At 44.6% G+C, this 19,934-nt stretch overlaps 1 protein-coding gene across 1 annotated transcript in view; it reads left to right on the forward strand.

The window, feature by feature from the left end:
• thbs4a (thrombospondin 4a) overlaps positions 1–19,934 on the forward strand; it is a 118,024-nt gene that overhangs the window by 77,723 nt on the left and 20,367 nt on the right. The window contains exons 12-14 of the mRNA XM_041186018.1: positions 2,464–2,571; positions 13,094–13,253; positions 17,999–18,117. Coding sequence (XP_041041952.1) covers positions 2,464–2,571; positions 13,094–13,253; positions 17,999–18,117 — 387 coding nt within the window. The remainder of the gene's footprint in view (positions 1–2,463; positions 2,572–13,093; positions 13,254–17,998; positions 18,118–19,934) is intronic.

Genomic DNA, 19,934 nt, shown 5'->3' on the forward strand with positions numbered 1-19,934 from the left:
CAGCAACTTCAGATCATAACCACTGCTCCCAATTGTTCAGACAGTGGCTGCTGGTAATGATTCTTCTCTTGTTATGTCCAGCTGCTCTAGACACATCTTTCATTTCTTTAATGTGTCCCATTGCCATTCCTTTTTTTCCCTTGCACCACTATCCCTTTCATCATTTAGATCAACCTGAAATGTTGGCCGAGATTTTCAATCCCCCGTGGAGGCCAGAGGACAAGAGTGTAGTGCTTTGAAAATAGCATTCCTGTATCGTGTTTCCGTGTCCTGACACCTCCGGCTTGCACTGGAATTTTCAAAGCGAGGGTGAGATGGAAGAGTCAGGAACTTGCTCGCCTCCAATTAATGGCGCATTAAGCTCCTTGAGGAGCTTGTTAACAAGCCAGAAGGCGACTTTCAAAATGCAAATCTCCAAACCGGACATCCTGGTGCACCTTAGCTGTCATCTTCAATGTGGGCAACAATTCAGATATATATAATGATGAAGAACTTTTATCATGAGGGTTTTTTGTTCTGGCAGAGTACTGTCTGGTTGGCCATTTGGCCATGTTTAGTGAGGTGAGGCTGCTGGCCCTCTGAGATTCCACCGCCTCTCTTCTGCAAGGCAGTGGCAGGCCCCATCATGGCTGCCGTTTGCCTTTGCCACTTGGTGCTCTGCAGGCAGCTCCCACCTCCTTGTAACACTCAATGTCACTAACTGAACATTGAACGCTCCTTTGTCCCAATTAGGGCATTTACATTTGAAGATTGCACCACGTGAGCGATGCAGATGCAGTACAGGGTCGGGACCCAGAAATAATCTGGGCGTTGGGTTCCCGATCCTGGATTGTAAAGCAAACCCATTAAATTTGGTTGCCTCTTCACAGTAACTGTCTGACCTGCAAAGTATTTCCAGCATTTATACACCATATCAAATGTTTGCTTGGGGAGGGGGTGAAATAGCTGAGAGAAGGGAACACTAACCTATTTTCACCAGGCCTCTTTTTATTTGGAATTGGGAATGTCACAGCCTCCATGACATGGAATTTGGTATTACAAATTCAGTTTCACTTCATCATTTTAATTCATTTGCTTGTTAACCAATGCAGCCACTTAAAACACTGCTAGATGGCAAGCAAGGATGATTTCAAATCAGATGTACTCTGTGTTCAAATAAATGGGAAAAAGATTAAAGAAAATTAAGTAGGAGTTTGCAATCAAAAACAGCTGCCTTTCTCTTCAAAAATAACCCAGTGTTGTATTTGGCAATATAGTACTGAGCATTGCAGGGCTGACTTTCCCCTAACTCTGTACCTAGGTAGATCCCACTTAAACGTGCCATTTCTGACCTGATTGGACCCCACTGTGTGTATTTACCCCAGGCACAAGCTGTAGCAGGAATCTGTGGCTGGAAATTGTGCAGAAGTTCATCCATTGCTGCAGGTCTGCAGCAGAGCTATAGGCTACGAGCTGCAAAGCCTTCTAGCCATTGAGCAAAAGCAGCAGCCAGATTGTCTCCAGCCCTGAAGATCTACAGGGGAACCTGATAATAAAAGTTGCCTGTCCCTTTCAGCTCCTCCGATCTGAGTGAGGTACACAGAAAGCCTTCTCGGACACTCTTCCTAACAGTTCTCGCCTGATATTCAGGGAAGAAAAAATGGGACAGGGATCAAATGTTATGGGTCAGTGGCCTTTCATTCATCTGCTTTGCAACCAGATGCTTGACACACACAATTAATGGTATTCTCTTGAAACACCCAGTCATGCATATGATTAGGAGTTTCTCTAACATCCAATCGTGGATTAGGTGTTATTCTAGCATGTCTAATTGAGGATAGCAGTATTAGACAGCCTATCATACCAAATCAACTGTGCTAGCACGCATTTGAGGGTATTTGTATGAAACACTCTGAGAAGCACAATCGAGGAGAGCTATAACCCTGATTAAATCTACTGACAGATATTCAAGGGTTGAAATTGTGAATCTTTGGTGCTGGCTGCATGTCTCACTGGATGCAAGAATGGATTACAGAATTTGAGTTCCGTTATTCTTGCCATTTCTGAAACGCATGTTTGCATCAAGCGAAAGCTCCACACTAGCAGTGGGACTTTATAATTTCAATCCTTATAATGTTATTGATTTTGGAACCTAATAGGAAACAATGTAGAATCAATAATCTAGTCCAGTGCGCCACCAGCTGTGGAGATCCTGTGCTACTCTTTGATCCCAAGCAGTGACTTTTGAGGGTTGTAGTCAGTCCGAAAAACAATGCAGCAGAAACAGGGTTTGGATGGTAATATACTGTACTGTACTGGGAACTGTGGATGGACTAGAAAACTTTTTAGTCCTCAGTCCTATTGTTTGGATCAATCTATTTGTCCTTTCTCCTCAATGCTGAAAGTCTGAAGCCAATCATTTCAAGTGATTTATAAATGCATAATTACACTGAATTTAATTTCTTTAATCTTATTGCTCCACAGGATAACTGCATATTTGTTCCCAATTCCGGACAAGAAGATGCTGATGGTGATGGGGCAGGTGATGCTTGTGATGATGATGCAGATGGAGACGGTATTTTCAATGGACAGGCATGTGTTTAAAATATAACACCAACATTTCTTTCTCTGGTTTGTAACAGTTTAGTTGAGGCACTGATAGCAATGTGCAGCTTTGCAGTCTTGTCAAAGGAATTATAACAATAGAATATTTTAACCAATAGGGTTTTAGGTGAACAAATCAACCCGTTTTTTGTAAATCTGAACTGTTCCTTAATTCCTACTAAGTTAATTTCTGTTTCTGGCCTCTGTGTCCTCTCCAGCCATACTTTAAGCCTTTTGCACCACCACCAAGTGGAGGGCTTGTGGTACAGTGATAGTCTCCTTGCCTCTATGCAGGAAGCTCTGGGTTGAAGCCCCATTCCAGAGGTAAGACCATCCCAGACTTGCACAAAGTGTGGTAGTGGGTTGGAAAAAAGTCATTTTACCCACTGCCCTCAATGGCGGGTTTTCATGCCATATCGTCCCATTCCCACCTCATTAATTATTGCAGTCACAGGAAACACGCTGTCTCACTGGCGGGCAGCCTTCGATTTGCCCGCCACGTTGTTACCTCGCTGCTTCCTCATGCAGAGCGCCATATTTAAACTACAGCCACGTACACTTCTCAATGTTTGCAGCCCAGGACTGCTCCGGTGAAGATATGGCCCCAAAAGCCAAGAGGAGTGCAGGCCCCCCAATTCAGTGGTGCATCCCAGGGATGCCTTCTGAATGCTGTGGAGGCACGCCGTGATGTCTTCTATCCCTGCTCTGGCCGCAGGAGGCCCATCAGTGTCACCACTCTGGCTTGGGAGCAGGTGACAGAGGTGGTCAGTGTCAATGCTTGGCAATCCAGTGCAGAAGATGGATGAATGATCTCATCCATGCCACCAGGGTAAGGCAATCATCTCATCACTCTAAACTTACACACTCACAATGCCATCACACATTTACTGGCATCTCACTCACTGTCAACTCAAGGGGCATCACCATTCACATTCTCAGACACACCCTCACATCTCCATAAAGCCTCACCTCTTCTGGAGACTGCCTCCTCAGCTCTCACCATCTTGAGGCCACTTGCACAGATCAACATGTGCCCCCCACACACACCCTGGGATACCCCCATTCCCCAGTACAGCCCTCGTCCTGCAGCGTCTCCCCTTGCCTGAGGCCGCTTCTCTGCCTTCCCCAAGCAAGCCCTAGCCCTGTTGAAAAGCCACCTCCGCCTTACAGCTGGTCTGGTAAGTAGAGACCTGCCCTCTAAAAGTGATGTGCTGCTGCCTGCGAAGTCATTCATCCAAGTCATTTATATAAATTGTAAAAAATTGATGCCCCAGCACTGGTATCTGTGGCACACCACTTGTTATATCTTGCCAATCAGAAAAAGACCCATTTATGCCTACTCTCTATTTCCTGTTAGCTAGCTAATCTTCTATCCATGCAATATGTTACCCCATGAGCTTTTATTTTCCACAATAACCTTATCAAAAGCCTCCTGGAATTCTAAATACATTACATCCACAGGTTCCCCTTTATCCACAGCATATGTTACTTCTTCAAAGAACTCCAATAAATTGGTTAAACATGATTTCCTTTTCACAAAACCATGTTGACTCTGCCTGATTACCCTGAATTTTCCCGGGCACCCAACTATAATGCCTTTAATAATAGTTTCTAACATTTTCCCCATGCCAGATGTTGAGCTAACTGGCCTGCAATTTCTTGATTTCTGTCTCCCTCCCTTTTTGAATAAAGGAGTTACATTTGCTATTTCCCAAGCTAATGGAACCTAACCCTGATCTAGGGAATTTTGGAAAATTAAAACCAAAGCATCAACTATCTCACTAGTCACTTCTTTTAAGACCCCGAGTTGAAGTCCATCAGGACCCAGGGACTTGTCAGCCCGCAGCTCCAACAACTTTCTCAGTACCACTCCCCTGGTGATCATAATTTTTCTGGGTTCTCCTTCTCATCTAATTCCTGATTTACAGCAATTTCTGGGATGTAACTTATATCCTCTATAGTGAAGACCAATGCAAAATACAGATTCCTTTCACCTGCCATCTCCTTATATTCCATTATTAATTCCCTAGACTCACTTTCTATAGAACCAAAGTTCACTCTGTTAGCTCTTTTCTTTTTAAATATCTATAGAAATTTCTACTATCTGTCTTTATATTTCTAGCTAACTTTCTTGTGTATTCTCATTTTTCCTTCTTTATCAATCTTTTGGTCATTCTTTGCTGTTTTTTATATTCTGTCCAATCTTCTGACCTGACACCCATCCTTCACAATTATATGCTTTTCCTTTGGGCAGAATATTACACTCGGCGTGTGGGCGTGTGCCTGACATGCCCAAGCGTAAAATGACATGCGATGATTTTGGGCACGCGCCTGAGTTGGCTGCGCGCCTGCTGATAATTAAAAGGCCTATTAAGGTCATTAACAATCTAATTAAATTAAAATTTACGCTGCCTGTCCAACCTAATGTTGGTGGGCAGCGGAAAAGGCCAAGTGGCCTTTACAGTTTTTAGAAAACCACATCCACAAGCGGGATGAGGTTTCCTAAAGCAAATAAACATTAAATAAAAACTTTATTTTTGAATTAAAAACATGTCCCAGCTCAAGTGACAGTCACATGAGGGGACATGTTTTATTAACTTTTTATTCTCTTCATTATATTTTTAAACAGCGCTTCAAAGTCCCTGATGCAGCTCTGTGCCTCAGGGAGATTGAAGCGCTCTTTCTCGCGCATGTGCAAACTGCACACCAGGCCCAGCTCTCCCTCCTCCCCACACCCGCACAGGCAGTGCTCGGCGCTGCTGCTCGCGATCCATGCAGGGCGGGCCTTAATTGGCCCACCCGTGTGAAATCGTGGTGCGGAGCCAATCATGGGCAGTGGGCGGCTTCCCAGCCGTCCCTGCCTGCTCCCGCCGAGCGCCCCAAACAGGGCAAGATCCTGCCCTTTAAGTTTGATACTATCTTTAATTTTATTTAATTAACCATACTTGGTCACCCCTTCGAATTTTACTTTCTCGTTGAATGCACCTACTCTGTTTATTCTGAAATATCCCCTTAAATAGCTGAAACTATTGACCTATCCCTTAAACTAATTTGTCAGTTCACTTTAGCTAGCTATGTTTTCATACCCTCATAAATGCCCTTATTTAAGTTCAAAATTCTAGTCTTAGACCCACTCTTCTCTCCTTCAAACTGAATATAAAATTCAGTCATATTATGATTGCTGCTACCTATGTCTTCACTATGAGGTAATTTTTTAAATTCATTTATGGGATGTCAGCTTCGATGGCTGGGCCAGCATTTATTGCCCATCCCTAATTGCCTTTGAGAAGATGGTGATGAACTTCTTAAACCACTGCAGCCCCTGTGGTGTAGGTACACCCACAGTGCTTTTAGGGAGGGAGTTCCAGGATTCTGATTCAGCGACAGAGAAACAACAGTGATATATTTCCAAGTCAGAATGGTGAGTGGCTTTGAGGGGAACTTCCAAATGGTGATGTTCCCATGTATCTGTTGCCCTGTCCTTCTAGATGGTAATAGTCATGGGTTTGGAAAGTGCTACCTAAGGAGCCTTGGTGAGCTTCTCCTGTGCACCCTGTAGATGGTACACACTGCTGATACTGTGCGTTGGTGGTGGAGGGAGTGAATGTTCATGGAAGGGGTACCAATCAAGCGGGCTGCTTTGCTCTGGATGGTATCAAGCTTCTTGAGTTTGTTGGAGCTGCACTAATCCTGGCAAGTGGGGAGTATTCTATCACACTCCTGACTTGTGCCTTGTAGATGGTAGGCAGGCTTTGGGGAGTCAGTAGGTGAGTTACTTGCCACAGTATTCCTAGCCTCTGACTTGCCCTTATAGCCACAATATTTACATGGCTAACCCAGTTCAGTTTCTGATCAATGATAACTCCCAGGATGTTGATAGTGGGGGATGCAGTGGTGGCAATGCCATTGAATGTTAAGGGGCGATGGTTAGATTCTCCCTTGCTGGAGATAGTCATTGCCTGACACTTGTGTGGCATGAATGTTATTTGCCACTTGTCAGCCCAAGCCTGGATATTGTCCAGGTCTTGCTGCATTTGGACATGGACTACTACAATACTTGAGGGGTCACGAATAGTGCTGAACATTGTGCAATCATCAGCGAACACCACCACTTTTGACCTTATGATGGAAGGAAGGTCATTGGTGAAGCAGCTAAAAATGGCTGGGCCTAGGACAACTACCAATTAATTAATTAATGCTATCTTAATCAAATCTCGTTGCACAATACATATTTTTATATATATTTTTTTAATACCCCATTGCAGAATATATTAACTTCCACAGTCAAATTCCCAATATGCGTTTCAATCATGTGACGCTTTGCACGTGACCCCACCCCCAACCAAGTGAAAATTTGTGAAATTCTAGTGTTCCCTCTGCAGACTGATGTTTCTAGAGTGATTAGGATGTTTACTTCACTTTCGAGTAAACGTTGTACATTTTTATCACAGTCTTCTCTGTCAGAGCCTGTGAAGTCCTATTTTAATAAATGGACGTGGATTATAAGCATCTGGATAGGAACAACAGAGGAAGTAAAAGCTTTATTTATGGCATTGGCTGATCTAAAAGAATGGGTGTGAATTGGAGAGTGTCAGAAAACAGAATGCATTTGTGCGATCGTGCTGCCTGAACGGAATAAATCTGTTGGGCATTCACATCATGCAATGATAGCTACTGGAACAAATTTCGTCAAGTTCAACCTTCGGTCATGTGAATCTCAGCCATTAGTTTGCCAAACCTGAAACTGCTCCACGTAGCTTAGGCTGTGTATTTTCTGGGTTTGCTGGTGGACAGGGTATGTGGATAGTCAGTCAGTCAGAAACATGTCGATGGGAAAACTAGCCTGAAGTTTATGAGCGAGAAGCTCAAATCAGATATATGACCGCAGGGTGAAATTGATAGAATTTGTCCAGTAGCTCTAAGGTTGTACAGTTGATTTAAAGAGGACTATCATAAAGAATAATCAGTAATTTACTCCCAATCTTTCCTATTAGATGGTGCATTAATCCAATAATTAATGCTTCTATTTTATTGGACATTTAATCTAAACTGGGTTTTTCTTTAAGTAAATTAAATTAAATCATAAATTATGTGCAGACAGAGCTCGACAGAAAGCCTTTTACACTCTGCCTTTACCCATTGCCTATTTTCATACAGTTCCCCATTTACCAATATGTCGCCACAGAAACGGCAATAGCTTAACCTTATTCTGGCTTTTTTACAGAAACCAGAGTGCGGGGGGACGGTGGGGAGGGGGTGGGGGGCTCAGCTATTCACACCTGCCCGTAATTCAACAACTGCAACGTGCACTTATATAATGCAGTAAAATGGCCAAAAGGAGAGTTAGCAAACAAAATTTGACGCCGAGCCTCGTAATGAGACATGAGGACAGGTGGCCAAATGACAATTCAAAGAGGCAGGTTTTTAAGATCAGGAAGAGAGAAAGGTAGAGAAATTTAAGGGGGGAATTTCAGATCTTAAAGCTTAGGCAACTGCGGCGGAGAAATGAAACTTGGATCCGTACAATAGTCAAGAGTTGGAGGAGCACAAGAGATCTTGCAGGACTGTAGGGTTGGAAGTGATTGCAGAAGTAGGGAGGAGCAAGGCCATGGAGGGATTTGAAAACATGAATGTGGATCGAGGAACAGTGCTGAGAACACCTGGAAGGTACTCTGTACTCTGGACACAATTGAACAACTTAATTTATATACTTTTTAGCAAATACACTGCCCATAAGGAATGTACTGGTCATTTCCAAATAATTGCAAGAGAGGTTTTTGTTTCTTGCAGCTCATGTTTTCCAACTGGGCTATTCATTCCTCCTTTGCCATTGTGCTGGCAAAATGAATATTTTCAGCGATTGAGCATCTCCACATCACTGTCAATAGACTAAAGAATTTAAATGAAAACCTTACTCTCTTGACCAGACTATGCCCAGACATGTATCCAGATTTAATTCTGCAAGTACTACACCCTATACCAAACCACATAAACATAAATACCTATAATCTTAAACCTACCATCTGTTAAAACGTGGGTTTTATTAGCTATTCCTATCCATGAACATACGAACGTATGAACTAGGAGCACTCAGCCCTACAAGCCTGTCCTGCCTTTCAATAAGATCATGGCTGATCTGATCCTCCCGCCTACCCCTGACAACCTTTCACCCCCTCTTAATCAAGAATCTATCTAGCTCTGCCTTAAAGATTTTCAAAGACCTTAGCCAGGATTTTCTGTGCCTGCTGACCTCAGGCGCGTTCGGTGGCGTGAGCAGACAATATGGCAAGAAGGCCAAAAATCAGTTTCATGACATCGTGACACCAGCTTGCGATCATTTGCTCAGCCCATTGATGGTGGGCCCCGTTTATTGCCATCAGACATTGGGAACCTCACTGTAATACATCAGCATATCATTATAAGGCCAGCCCGCTGGGCTCATTCCGCCCGCTGGATTGTCTGCCCATGTCAACAGAAAAACACGCTGACGTGTTTCACAACAGCACATAAGTGACGTGCACCTGGTGGCTGCATTTCGCTCGGGACTTCAAGGTTTGTTTGCGAACCTTGCTTCAGTCAGCACTCGCAATCATCAGCACCAGGCTTTTCACAGACAGCACCACATCACTTTTACGGGGGGGATCATGGGTAGGTCTCTACCTAACAGATCAACCATATGTAGGTGGCTTTTCAATGGCTGCAGGGCTAGGGCTTGCTTGGGGAAGGGGGAGAAGTGGCCTCAGGCAAGGGAAGAGGCTGCAGGACCAGGGCTATACTGGGGAAGGAGGGTATCCCGAGGTGTGTGTGGGGGCACATGTTGATCTGTGCAAGTGGCCTCAAAATGGTGATGCCTGAAGAGGCAGTCTCCACAGGAGATGAGGCCAGATAGATATGTGAGGGTATGTGTGTGAGAATGGGTGATGATGTCCCTTGAGCTGTTAGTGAGTGAGATGCCAGTGAATGTGTGATGGGCTTGAGTGTGTGTGTTTAGAGTGATGAGATGGTTGCCATATCCTGGCTGCATGGATGAGATCATTCATCCTCTATCTGCATTGAATGGCCAATCTCTTCTTTGCAACATTGGCACTGACCACTACTGCCACCGCCTACCAAGGCAGAGTGGGGGTAGAGGATATTACAGCAGGCCTCCATGGTGTCCAAAAGGTGCTTGAGGGCTGCAGCCTTCTTGTCTTTCGGGGCCTTATCTTATTTGCTGCAGTCCTGGGCTGGAAACAGTAAGTGCGGCTGTACTTTAAACGTGGTGCCTGGCATGATGAAGCGGCAAGGTGACAGTGTGGGAGGTGAATCAGAGCCTGATCACCATGGAAATGGATTGTATCCCGGGAATGCATTGGGACAATACAGCGTGAAAAGCCGCTTTTGCAGCTGACGGGTAAAACATCGTTTTCTCACCCGCTACCGCACTTAATGCAAATCTGAGATGATTCTGCCCCATGTTTCCACTGCCTTTTGACGAAAAGAGTTCCAAAGATTCACAACCCCCTGAGAGAAAAAAATTCTCCTCATCACTGTCTTAAAAGAGCGACCCCTTATTTTTAGAAAGGAACTCCTAGTTCTAGATTTTCCCACAAGAGGAAACATTCTCTCCACAACCACTCTGTCAAGACGCCTCACTTCTTACTCTTCTAAACTTTAGTGAATACAAGACTAACCTGTCCAACCTTCCCTCATCAGCAACCTGCCCATTCCTGGTATTAGTCTACTAAGCCTTCTTAGAATTGCTTCTAATGCATTTACACCCTTCCATAAATAAGGAGATCAATACCGTACGCAGTACTCCAGGTGTGGTCTCACCAATACCCTGTACAACTGAAGCATAATCTCCCTACTTTTGTAATCAATTCCCCTCACAATAAATGATAACATTTTATTAGCTTTCCTAATTATTTGCTGTACCTGCATACTAGCCTTTTCTGATTCACGCACTAGGACACCCAGATCCCTCTGAATCTCAGAGCTCTGCAATCTCTCACCATTTAGATAATAAGCTTTTTTTTATTCTTCCTGCCAAAATGGACAATTTCACATTTGCCCACATTATACTCCATTTGCCAGAACTTTGCCCACTCACTTAACCTACCTATGTCACTTTGTAGTCTCCTTGAGTCCTCTTCACAATGTACTTTCCTACCTACCTTTGTAGCAACCGTACTACCTGTCCCTTCATACAAGTCATTTATATAAATTATAAAAGAACTGATCCTTGTGGCACACCACTCATCACATCCTACCAGCCAAAAAAGAGCCATTTATGGCTACTCTCTGTTTCCTGTTAGCTAGCCAATCCTCTATCCACACCAATATGTTAAGCCCTACACCCTCACTTTTCCAGAACTACATCATCCAAAGTAGGGTTTTGGGGAGTTGGAGCCTATCTTGACAGGCAATGGGTGCTAGGTGGGGTAGACCCAGGATGGGATGCCAGGGCACACAGTCACAGGGACAATTTACTCTAGCCAATCCACCTAACCAGCACATCTTTGGATGGTGGGAGGAAACTGGAGCACCTGGCAGAAACCCACACAGACATGGGGAGAACGTGCAAACTCCAGTTAGACAGATACCTGAGGTCAGGATTGAACTGGGTTGCTGGAGCTGTGAGGCAGCAGTGCTAACCACTGTGCTGCCCACCCCCAAGCCATGAGCTTTCATTTTCCCAATGACTAATTCACAATTAGATGTTATAATTGATGGAACTTTGAAAGGTAAATAAGATATACAATTATTTAAGGTTTTTTTTAAATAATGTGCAATGTTAATCATAGAATCACAGAATAATACAACATAGGAGTAAGCCTTTTGGTCCATCCGTTCAATTGCCTCTTATTCTTCTTTGGTCTAAGGAGAACAATCCCAGCTTCTTAGTCTCTTCACATAGCCGAAGATCCTCATCCCTGGTATCATTCCAGTCACCTCCTCTGCTGTGTCTCCAAGGCTTCGGCATTCTTCTTAATGTTATATGGCCAGAATCGGGCACAATACTCCACCTGAATCCTAGTCAGTGATTTATAAAAGTTTGACGTGATAACCTTATTTTTGTACTCTAAGGCTCGGATCTTGAAGAAGTAGGTTTCACAGGCGGGACAGGAAACAGACAGGAAACTGCAATGTCTGGGCTTGCTTCTGGCCCACAAGAAGTGCTGTAAAGTCACTTACATTCTCCCAGAAACTGTCCTCGACCCCCCTGCGGTGCCAGGTATCCTGAGGCCTGGAAAACTGGCTGGCCAAGATTAAACGTGCAAAGCAGATTCAATCAGAGGCCACCAATCTTATCAAAATGTTTAAATGCAAGCCTGCCCCCTGGGAGCAGATAGACCCCTTGTCCTGCTTCTGTTAAAGCTGGATGTGGGAGGGTTGGACGCAGATTGGGGTGCTGTTGGAATCTTTTTCAAATTTTAATATCTGCCCTCAACCCCAACCCACCCTTTTTTGGGAGTTTAAATTCATCCCATACCACAATTTACAAAGCCAGTGACCGCGTAAGCTATTTAACGTTTTTAAGCCTACCTGCCACCCAGTCAAAGATTAAGGTACCCACCAGGTCATTATTTCTGCGCTCCCTTTAAAATTATACCCTTTATTTTTTATTGCCTTTTCTCAATCTTCCTCCCAAAAGGCATAACTTCACACTTCAGTGCATTCAATTTCATCTTCCATGTGTCTTCCCATTTCACCGATCTGTCTCTGCTCCCCTGAAGTCTGTTAGTTGGTGTATTTCCAAGTTTTGTGTCATCTGCAACCTTTGGAATTTTGCCCTGGATACCCAAATCCAGGTCAAATTAAAAAGAGCTGTGGTTCTAATACTAACCTCTTCCAGTATACTTCATGTACACTTCCCTTCACTCAAAAACAACCATGCACTGCTATTCTCTGATTTCTGTCTCTAATTGGCCAATTTCAAATCTATGCTGCAACTGCCAATTATTTCCCATAGACTCCCTTTATTAAAAATAGGGACATAATAATTGCAAGCCATCAGTCCTCTAGCACCACTCCCATTTCCAGGAAGCATTGGAATATTGTGACCAAGGCCACTGCTTACTCTACCAAACTTCCCTCAACAAGCTGGGATGCATCCCATCCAATCTGGGTAATATTATTACTCTTAGCGCTGCCAAACTTTTATCTTCTCTTTATTTTTTTATTGTATCCAATTTCTCTACTCTCTAAGTACTCCTAAAATATTTTACTTTTTGAAATTCATGAAGTGAAGTGAGCAGAAAAAAGCTTATATACAGCCAGCTTTGAGACAGTTATATCTTGCTGTCCATTGCAAACAGATTCCAACCAGGCCATTTTAATTGTCCAATTGTCTGTGGCTGGTTGATTTTTCTTGCATCTGCATTTACAAATATTTGAAGATGAGACATGAACTGAAGTCTGCACAAGTATAGCCGTGGGTTATGAGGAAGGTTAAGAGAGGCGGACTATAACGTTTTGTGTCATAACATTTTGTGATTCTACGACAGCACGAACTTTCTCTTTTCAGGATAACTGTGTGCTAGTTCGTAATGTCAATCAGCTGAATACTGATGAAGATAACTATGGAGACGCCTGTGACAACTGTCGAATATCAATTAATAATGACCAGAGTGACACAGATAGTGATGGGAAAGGTGATGCCTGTGATGATGATATGGATGGAGATGGTAAGAATTTATCTCGAGCAGAAAGCTCTAACACATCACAGCTGTGCAACTTGTTCAAATGTTTGTCTGATTATCCATTCTCCTGACATTGAAGCTCCTTATGTTAAACCCTAATTGTTAAATTTCCTACCAAACAAAAACTTGGTGTTCTAGGTTTCCCTATCATAAGACCATGGAGACGTCTAAAGAAAGAGCTAATGATGAATTAAGAGGAGGAATTAACTTCATCCCACCTGAGGTCTCCTATTGAAACAAACGTTTCTTTTTTGAAGAACTTCAGGGAGGTGAATTTTAATCCTCTCTGTGTTTCAAGCAGCTTGGAGTAGGGTGAGTGCAAAATGCACTCACTGGCCCAGATTTTAGGCCCAGGGTATTTTAATTCTCGGGCCTTATCTACATGTCGACAGTCAGCTGCCTGAATGAAACGGTTCGAAAGCAACAGTTGGCTGGCTGCCAGGAGCAGATGTTTTGGACAGCTGGAGGCTTGCTGTGTGGTAACCAAGGATAACTTGCTGTTAGGCAGGAAGCTCGTGCGGAGGGCTTTTCAAGACAGGCTCGTTGAGGGAAGGGAGGGGGATTTGAGCCAGAGGATTGGCTGCAGTCTTACTCCTGGTCATAGAAAGGAACAATTTTAACTTAGCTTGGAGGGTCACTTCATCCTCACAACAGCTTCTGACTTGCTTCATTCTGGCAGAAATGTCACGACAATATCTCTGCTCTGGCCCAAGTTAAAATCTGATAAGCGTCTAATTGATGTAACGGGCCCTTGACTGTTTTTTAACTTGGGATTGTGCAGTGACCAGGATTCCACAGAAAACAAGGCAATTAAAGACCAATGCCCCATACCTGATGCATGGTGCATGGAGTTAGAATTACCTCCACCCCCTCTCCTGCTCACATCACTCTCCCTGGAAGCTCATTTGCATTAACAATTTCCTCATCTCAGCCCTAAATTTGTCTTTCATTAGTTTAAATCTGCATCCCCTTGTCCAATTCTTGAAACTTAGTTTGAAATAATTTTCCTCATTGATCTGTTCTGTAAAGTTGCTGTTTAATATACATCAATAAGATCACCTCTCTGTCATCTCCATCACAAGACTGAAAAGCTTATGGTTTTCAGACTATCCTCCTAGCTCTGATATAAGGAACCAACTCATTGGCTCTTCTCTGAGCTGCATCTTGTGTTCGAATGCCTCTCTTTTGTCTGGACACAATAGCCAGGATTTTTAGGATGGTGAATTTCCCTTCCAGCCATCCGAGGAATTGGGGGCAAACATATCCCCGTCGATACTACCTGCCCCACAGTCATTTAATGCTCCAACCAGTGTTAATTGGCTGGAGGTGGGGCTTTCGCACCTCACTCGGGAGGAAGCCCCGCCTCAGAGAGCTGCCGATCAATCTGATTGGTGGCACTCTCTAGTGCCTGCAGAGCCAGAAGCTGCAGTGGACAGGACAGGGACTACAAGCAGTTTCCAGAGAATTAAGTCCCAGGAGTACAGGACCAGATAACTATGGGGGTCCCAGGGTGGGGAGGTGAGGTGAGGCCCAGGGGGCAGGGTTGGGTGTTGGTAGAAAAGCTAATGGGGGGGAGGGAGCACCTGCAGGGCCAGACATTTTGTGAGAGGGTGTCTGATGTTAAAAGAAGGCTGCTGATGGAGGCCCCCCCCACCCCCCGCCACCCACCACAAACCCCCCACCCCCCACTGCAGCCACGCCCCATCCCCTCACTGCCCCCCCCCCCCACCCACCCACCCCCAACTTTCCACTTCCCGCCTGAGGCCTGAGCAGGGCTACTTTTCAGGTTTCCCCCCCTGTCCCTGAACTCCTCCCCTCAGCCTGAAAATTGCGGCTGGATGGGAAATGGCTCTTAAGTAGTCAATAATTGGACACTTAAGGGCCTCAGTTGGGGGAAGGGCGGCTGAGCTGGCCTAGGCCTCACCCGTCTGCACTGCAGAGAGGTTGAGCTGCTGGGACCCTGGTGGGAGGGCCACCTGAAAAGTTTTACAGCCACCCTGCACCCACCCACTCACCATCCAGATTTACGGCAGGTGGGGAATAATTTTTTTTTAAGGACAAACTTGTCTGGGCGGGTTTTAAAACAGCTAAAGTTTAAACTCAATTAACTGCCGGGACTGCTCATTTGAGTGGACAGAGGAACCTTTTGGATATTTTTCATGAGGAGAAGAGGGTTCTTCTGATGATTTATTTTCCTGTCCATTGCCCAGGGGTGAGGGGTGAAACGTGTTTGAGACAGATGGGGATTGGTGTCTCAGTTTGAAACACAATCTCCAGTGAGGAGGAGAGAAGGATTAGGAGAAGGAGAAGGGTGAAAGGAAGAAGATAACACAGGGAGGCTCCGGATGCTGTTGTTTCTCAGCAGCGCCAGACCCTGAGGGTCAGGAAGAACCCAGGAACCCTCAGCAGAGCGGCAGACAAACTTATGCCAGCCCAAGGGCCTACAGGCAGAGATCTAGCCTCCTGCAACTGGCCTCATGAGGTCATTGAGTCTTTTCTGCCACTGGGACCAAGCCCTCCCTCACCACCTCAACACTGTTAACCTCATTGGCCACCTCCTCCCTCACAGCATGAGTCAGCCTGGGCTCCCTCCGCTTCCCAGTGCGCAGCATGAGCTGGTGACGTCTATCATGAATTGCATGCAGGAGGGCAGCAAGTCTGGCCTTACTGAATCTGGAGGCAGCTTCGCCCCTTCTATAACACTTCTCCCCTCACTCCGATGATACAGACATCTAATCACGGCAATATATAATGAATGTACAATTCCTCAATGCCAAAATGTGGGAGACTTGCAGGATTTTAAAACTTTTGCCACCTATGAAGTTTGACATGGTTGGCAGAGATTAGCTAAAATTTAAAATAAAAACAGAAAATGCTGGGAAATACAAAGCAGGCCTGGCAGCATCTGTGGACAGAGAAACAGAGCTGTGAAGAGGTAGACATATGATGGGTTTTATATTGTTGAGGAGAGGGAATGGAGCATGTGGAGCAGGATAGAAGGTCAGGGATAGGTGGGAGCTCAGGAGAGATTTGACAAATGTGTCATAGACACAAGGCAAAGGGAGTGGTAATGATAGACTTTTATTCTGCTCCGCCTGCTCCACCCCCTCTTAAAAAGTATAAAACCCATCACATTTCTGCAGCTCTGAAGAAGACTCATACGGATTCGAAACATTAACTCTGTTTCTCTCCCCACAGATGCCACCAGACCTGCTGAGTTTTTCCAACGTTTTCTGTTTCTATTTCAGATTTCCAGCATCCGCAGTATTTTCATTTTATTTTAGCTAAAATGTAAATTGACTTAACTGTCCAGACTGGAAGATGCACAAATTTTCATGAGGGACAGGATTTTCTGTTCGGCGTGTGGGCACATGCCCGACACAACCGAGCATGAAATAGCGCGCGATATTTCGGTCGACAGGCATGCGTGAGAGTTGGCGGCGTGCCCACCGACAATTAAGAGGTCTGTTAAGCCATTAATCAATTAATCAGTTAATTAACCGCTATTTTTCGCTGCCTGTCCAATGTTACGGGCAAGTGAATCAGCCAGGCGGCCTTTGGATTTTTGAGGAACCCTCATCCAAGGGTGGGATGAGGTTTCCGATATTAATTTTAAAAAATAAAAATGTTTGGGCAAAATTTTTATCAACAACATGTTTGGGTGAGTGATTCTTATGGGTGGAAATTTCTTCCGGGATCTTAAAATCTTTATTTAAGGGCTTAAAATTCTTCAGCCCCCTGAGGCAGTTCCCAGTCTTCAAAGAGCTTTCATTGTGTGCTCCCCTGTGCCCACGCTAACTTCAGCACTCACCCTCCTCCTACCCCCACCCTAACAGCGCTCAGACTTTCAGCGCACGTTTCACACAAGCTGGCTGTTAATTGGCCAACCAGCATGAAATTGCGGCCAGGGGCCAATTGCGGGCCATTGCCCAGCCACTCCCGGGACTGCCCAGCACACCCACCTGACCCACCTCAAAATCCTCCCCTATGTATAGCAGATGCACTCGACTGATTATCTGATGTGTCTCCTGACACTGTCAAGTGCCAGGGAGCCCTTTAAAATATTCCAAGTGCCTGCAGCTTCCAAGACTGGACATCACGCCCTCCAGCACTCTTTGGGTGGGATGACTGTCTGTAAGCCGTTTGCCGTTAATTCTCTGCGAATAGCATATTATTGGGTGTGCAGCGGCGGCTGGCCCAGAAGTCAGAATGCTGCCAACCTCTGGGTCTGGAAACCGCCATTGGCGAGCGACCATATTATTCAGCCCCATATCTCTGCTTTGAAACGACTCCACACTAACAAGATTTTCCACTGTGGTCTCACCAGGACACTAGACATCTTTGAGCATCACTTGAGTTGCACTGTAGTAGTTTCTGGCTGCATAGTTTAACACTGTATTTGTTTATTTGATTGTTGCAGTGACTGGTTGATGATTGACTCTAATTGGGCACCTATATCATTAGCTATTTCAATAGCTTTGCCAGATTATGTGTATAGACCATTTTTCTCCCTATATGCATTGCTTGATACCTGTCAATATTACATTTTTTCTCGATGCTTATTTCTGTTTCTTTAACAGTCTTTACATTTTATTTTCCATTTTTATCCAGTGCTGTCATCTTCCGAAATATGTAACCTATTCTGCACTAAGTTTTTGTTATCCAACCTAAACATTAATCATTCAGATTAAACAGTTTAGTTGATGTATGCTTTCTGCGTCTTTCTGCAGGGATCAAAAATTTCTTGGACAACTGTCAAAGAGTTCCCAATGTTGACCAGAAGGACAGAGATAGTGATGGTGTCGGTGATGCTTGTGATAGCTGTCCTGATGTCATCAATCCTAACCAGGTCTGAGCAAGCAGGCTTGTCATTATCCTGTGTGAAGGATAACATTTTTTTACATGCTGAATTACACCTTTAGCAGATTGTGCTCTGTAGCAGTGTTCAGAGTAGGCGTGCTGCAACAGTTTCTATTTTTATTTTGCATGCTTCATTAATTAAATTGCCAGCACATTCTGCTGAAACAAATTGAGCTCAACAAAAGTGAAGGGTGTTAGCACAGAGGAATGGAATGCTTCTCATTTCAGGTTCCAGGTTCAACATTATGCACTGTCAACTCAGCTCAAGGCAAAACAAACTCCCTCTACTCTGCTGCTAAAGATGTCATATCACTTCCAGCCTTGATTATTCCAATGGTCTTCTGGTCACCCCACCAAAACCTCCCCCGTTCGTAAACTTCAGCTCATCTAAAACTCTGCTGCTTGTGTCGTTTTCTACACCAAGCCTCACTCACCTGTGACCCCTGTGCCATGCTGACCTATATTGGTATCCCAATTTTTCAAGTTGGAAATTCTCACCTTCATGTTCAAATCGCTTCATGGTCTTGTCCCTTCCTGACTTGGTAACCTTCTCCAGACTTACAACCCTCTAAGCCCGCTCTGTTGTTCTTTCGGCCCACAGGGGTGGCTGTACCTTCAACCATCCAGGCCTTCCTAGAATTGCATTACGTAATTTATCTTGACAATGACATCTCTTCATCTATATGATTGAGTCATGACATTGATGAGTTCAAATTCCAGCAATCTTTTCCACCTGGAAGTAAAGGGGGTAGCTGGGTGGGGCCTGTTAAAATATTGTCATCTTATCATATTTGCTCTGCATTTCTGTGTCACACATTGCTTCATCTTTTTTAGGGCAGTAGAAATCAGTGAAATACTACCAAAAAATACTTTTAATCATAAACTTCTGGTAGCACTGGTCTTGACTGCATCCTGACAATGGTGAATTCGGTAAAAGCAAATCCTTTGTCATTTCTTTTCTGATGAAATCTCTTTTTGAAGACCATACAGCATCTTAACTTACCCATTAAGCAGAACAATTGCTCCATCGTATCAATTTGCCTCCATTGAGCGCTTTTTTCATTCTTTCACAGGATGTTGGCATCGCTGGCTAGGCCAGCATTTATTGTCCACCCCTAATTGCCCTGGGAAGGTGGAGATGAGCTGCCACCTTGAAACTTCTGGAGTCCATGTTGTGTAGACAGACCCATAATGCCATTAGGATGGGAGCTCTAGGATTTTGACCCAGCGACAGTGGAGGAACGGCGACATAGTTCCAAGTCAGGATGGTGTGTGGCTTGGGGGAGAACTTCCAGGTGGTGGTGTTCCCATCTATCTGCTGCCCTTGTCCTTCTAGATGATAGTGGTCATGGGTTTGTAAGATGCTATCCAAGGAGCCTTGGTGAATTCCTGCAGTGCATCTTGTAAATGGTACACACTGCTGCTACTGTGCATCAGTGGTGGAAGGAGTGAATGTTTGTGGATGTGGTGCCAATCAAGCGGGCTGCTTTGTCCTGGATGGTGTCAAGCTTCTTGAGTGTTGTTAGAGCTGCACTCATCCAGGCAAGTGGAGAGTATTCCATCACACTCCTGACTTGAACCTTGTGGATGGTGGACAGGCTTCGGGGAGTCAGGTGGTGAGTTACTCACCACTGAATTCCCAGCCATGCCTTGCTCTTGTCGCCACAGTATTTATATGGCTAGTCCAGTTCAGTTTCTGGTCAATGGTAACCCGCAGGACGTTGATTGTGGGTGATTCAGCGATGGTAATGCCATTGAATGTCAAGGAGAGATGGTTAGATTCTCTTTTGTTGGAGATGGTCATTG

The sequence above is a fragment of the Carcharodon carcharias genome, chromosome 4 (genome assembly GCF_017639515.1).
Source record: "Carcharodon carcharias isolate sCarCar2 chromosome 4, sCarCar2.pri, whole genome shotgun sequence".
Taxonomy (NCBI): Eukaryota; Metazoa; Chordata; class Chondrichthyes; order Lamniformes; family Lamnidae; genus Carcharodon; species Carcharodon carcharias.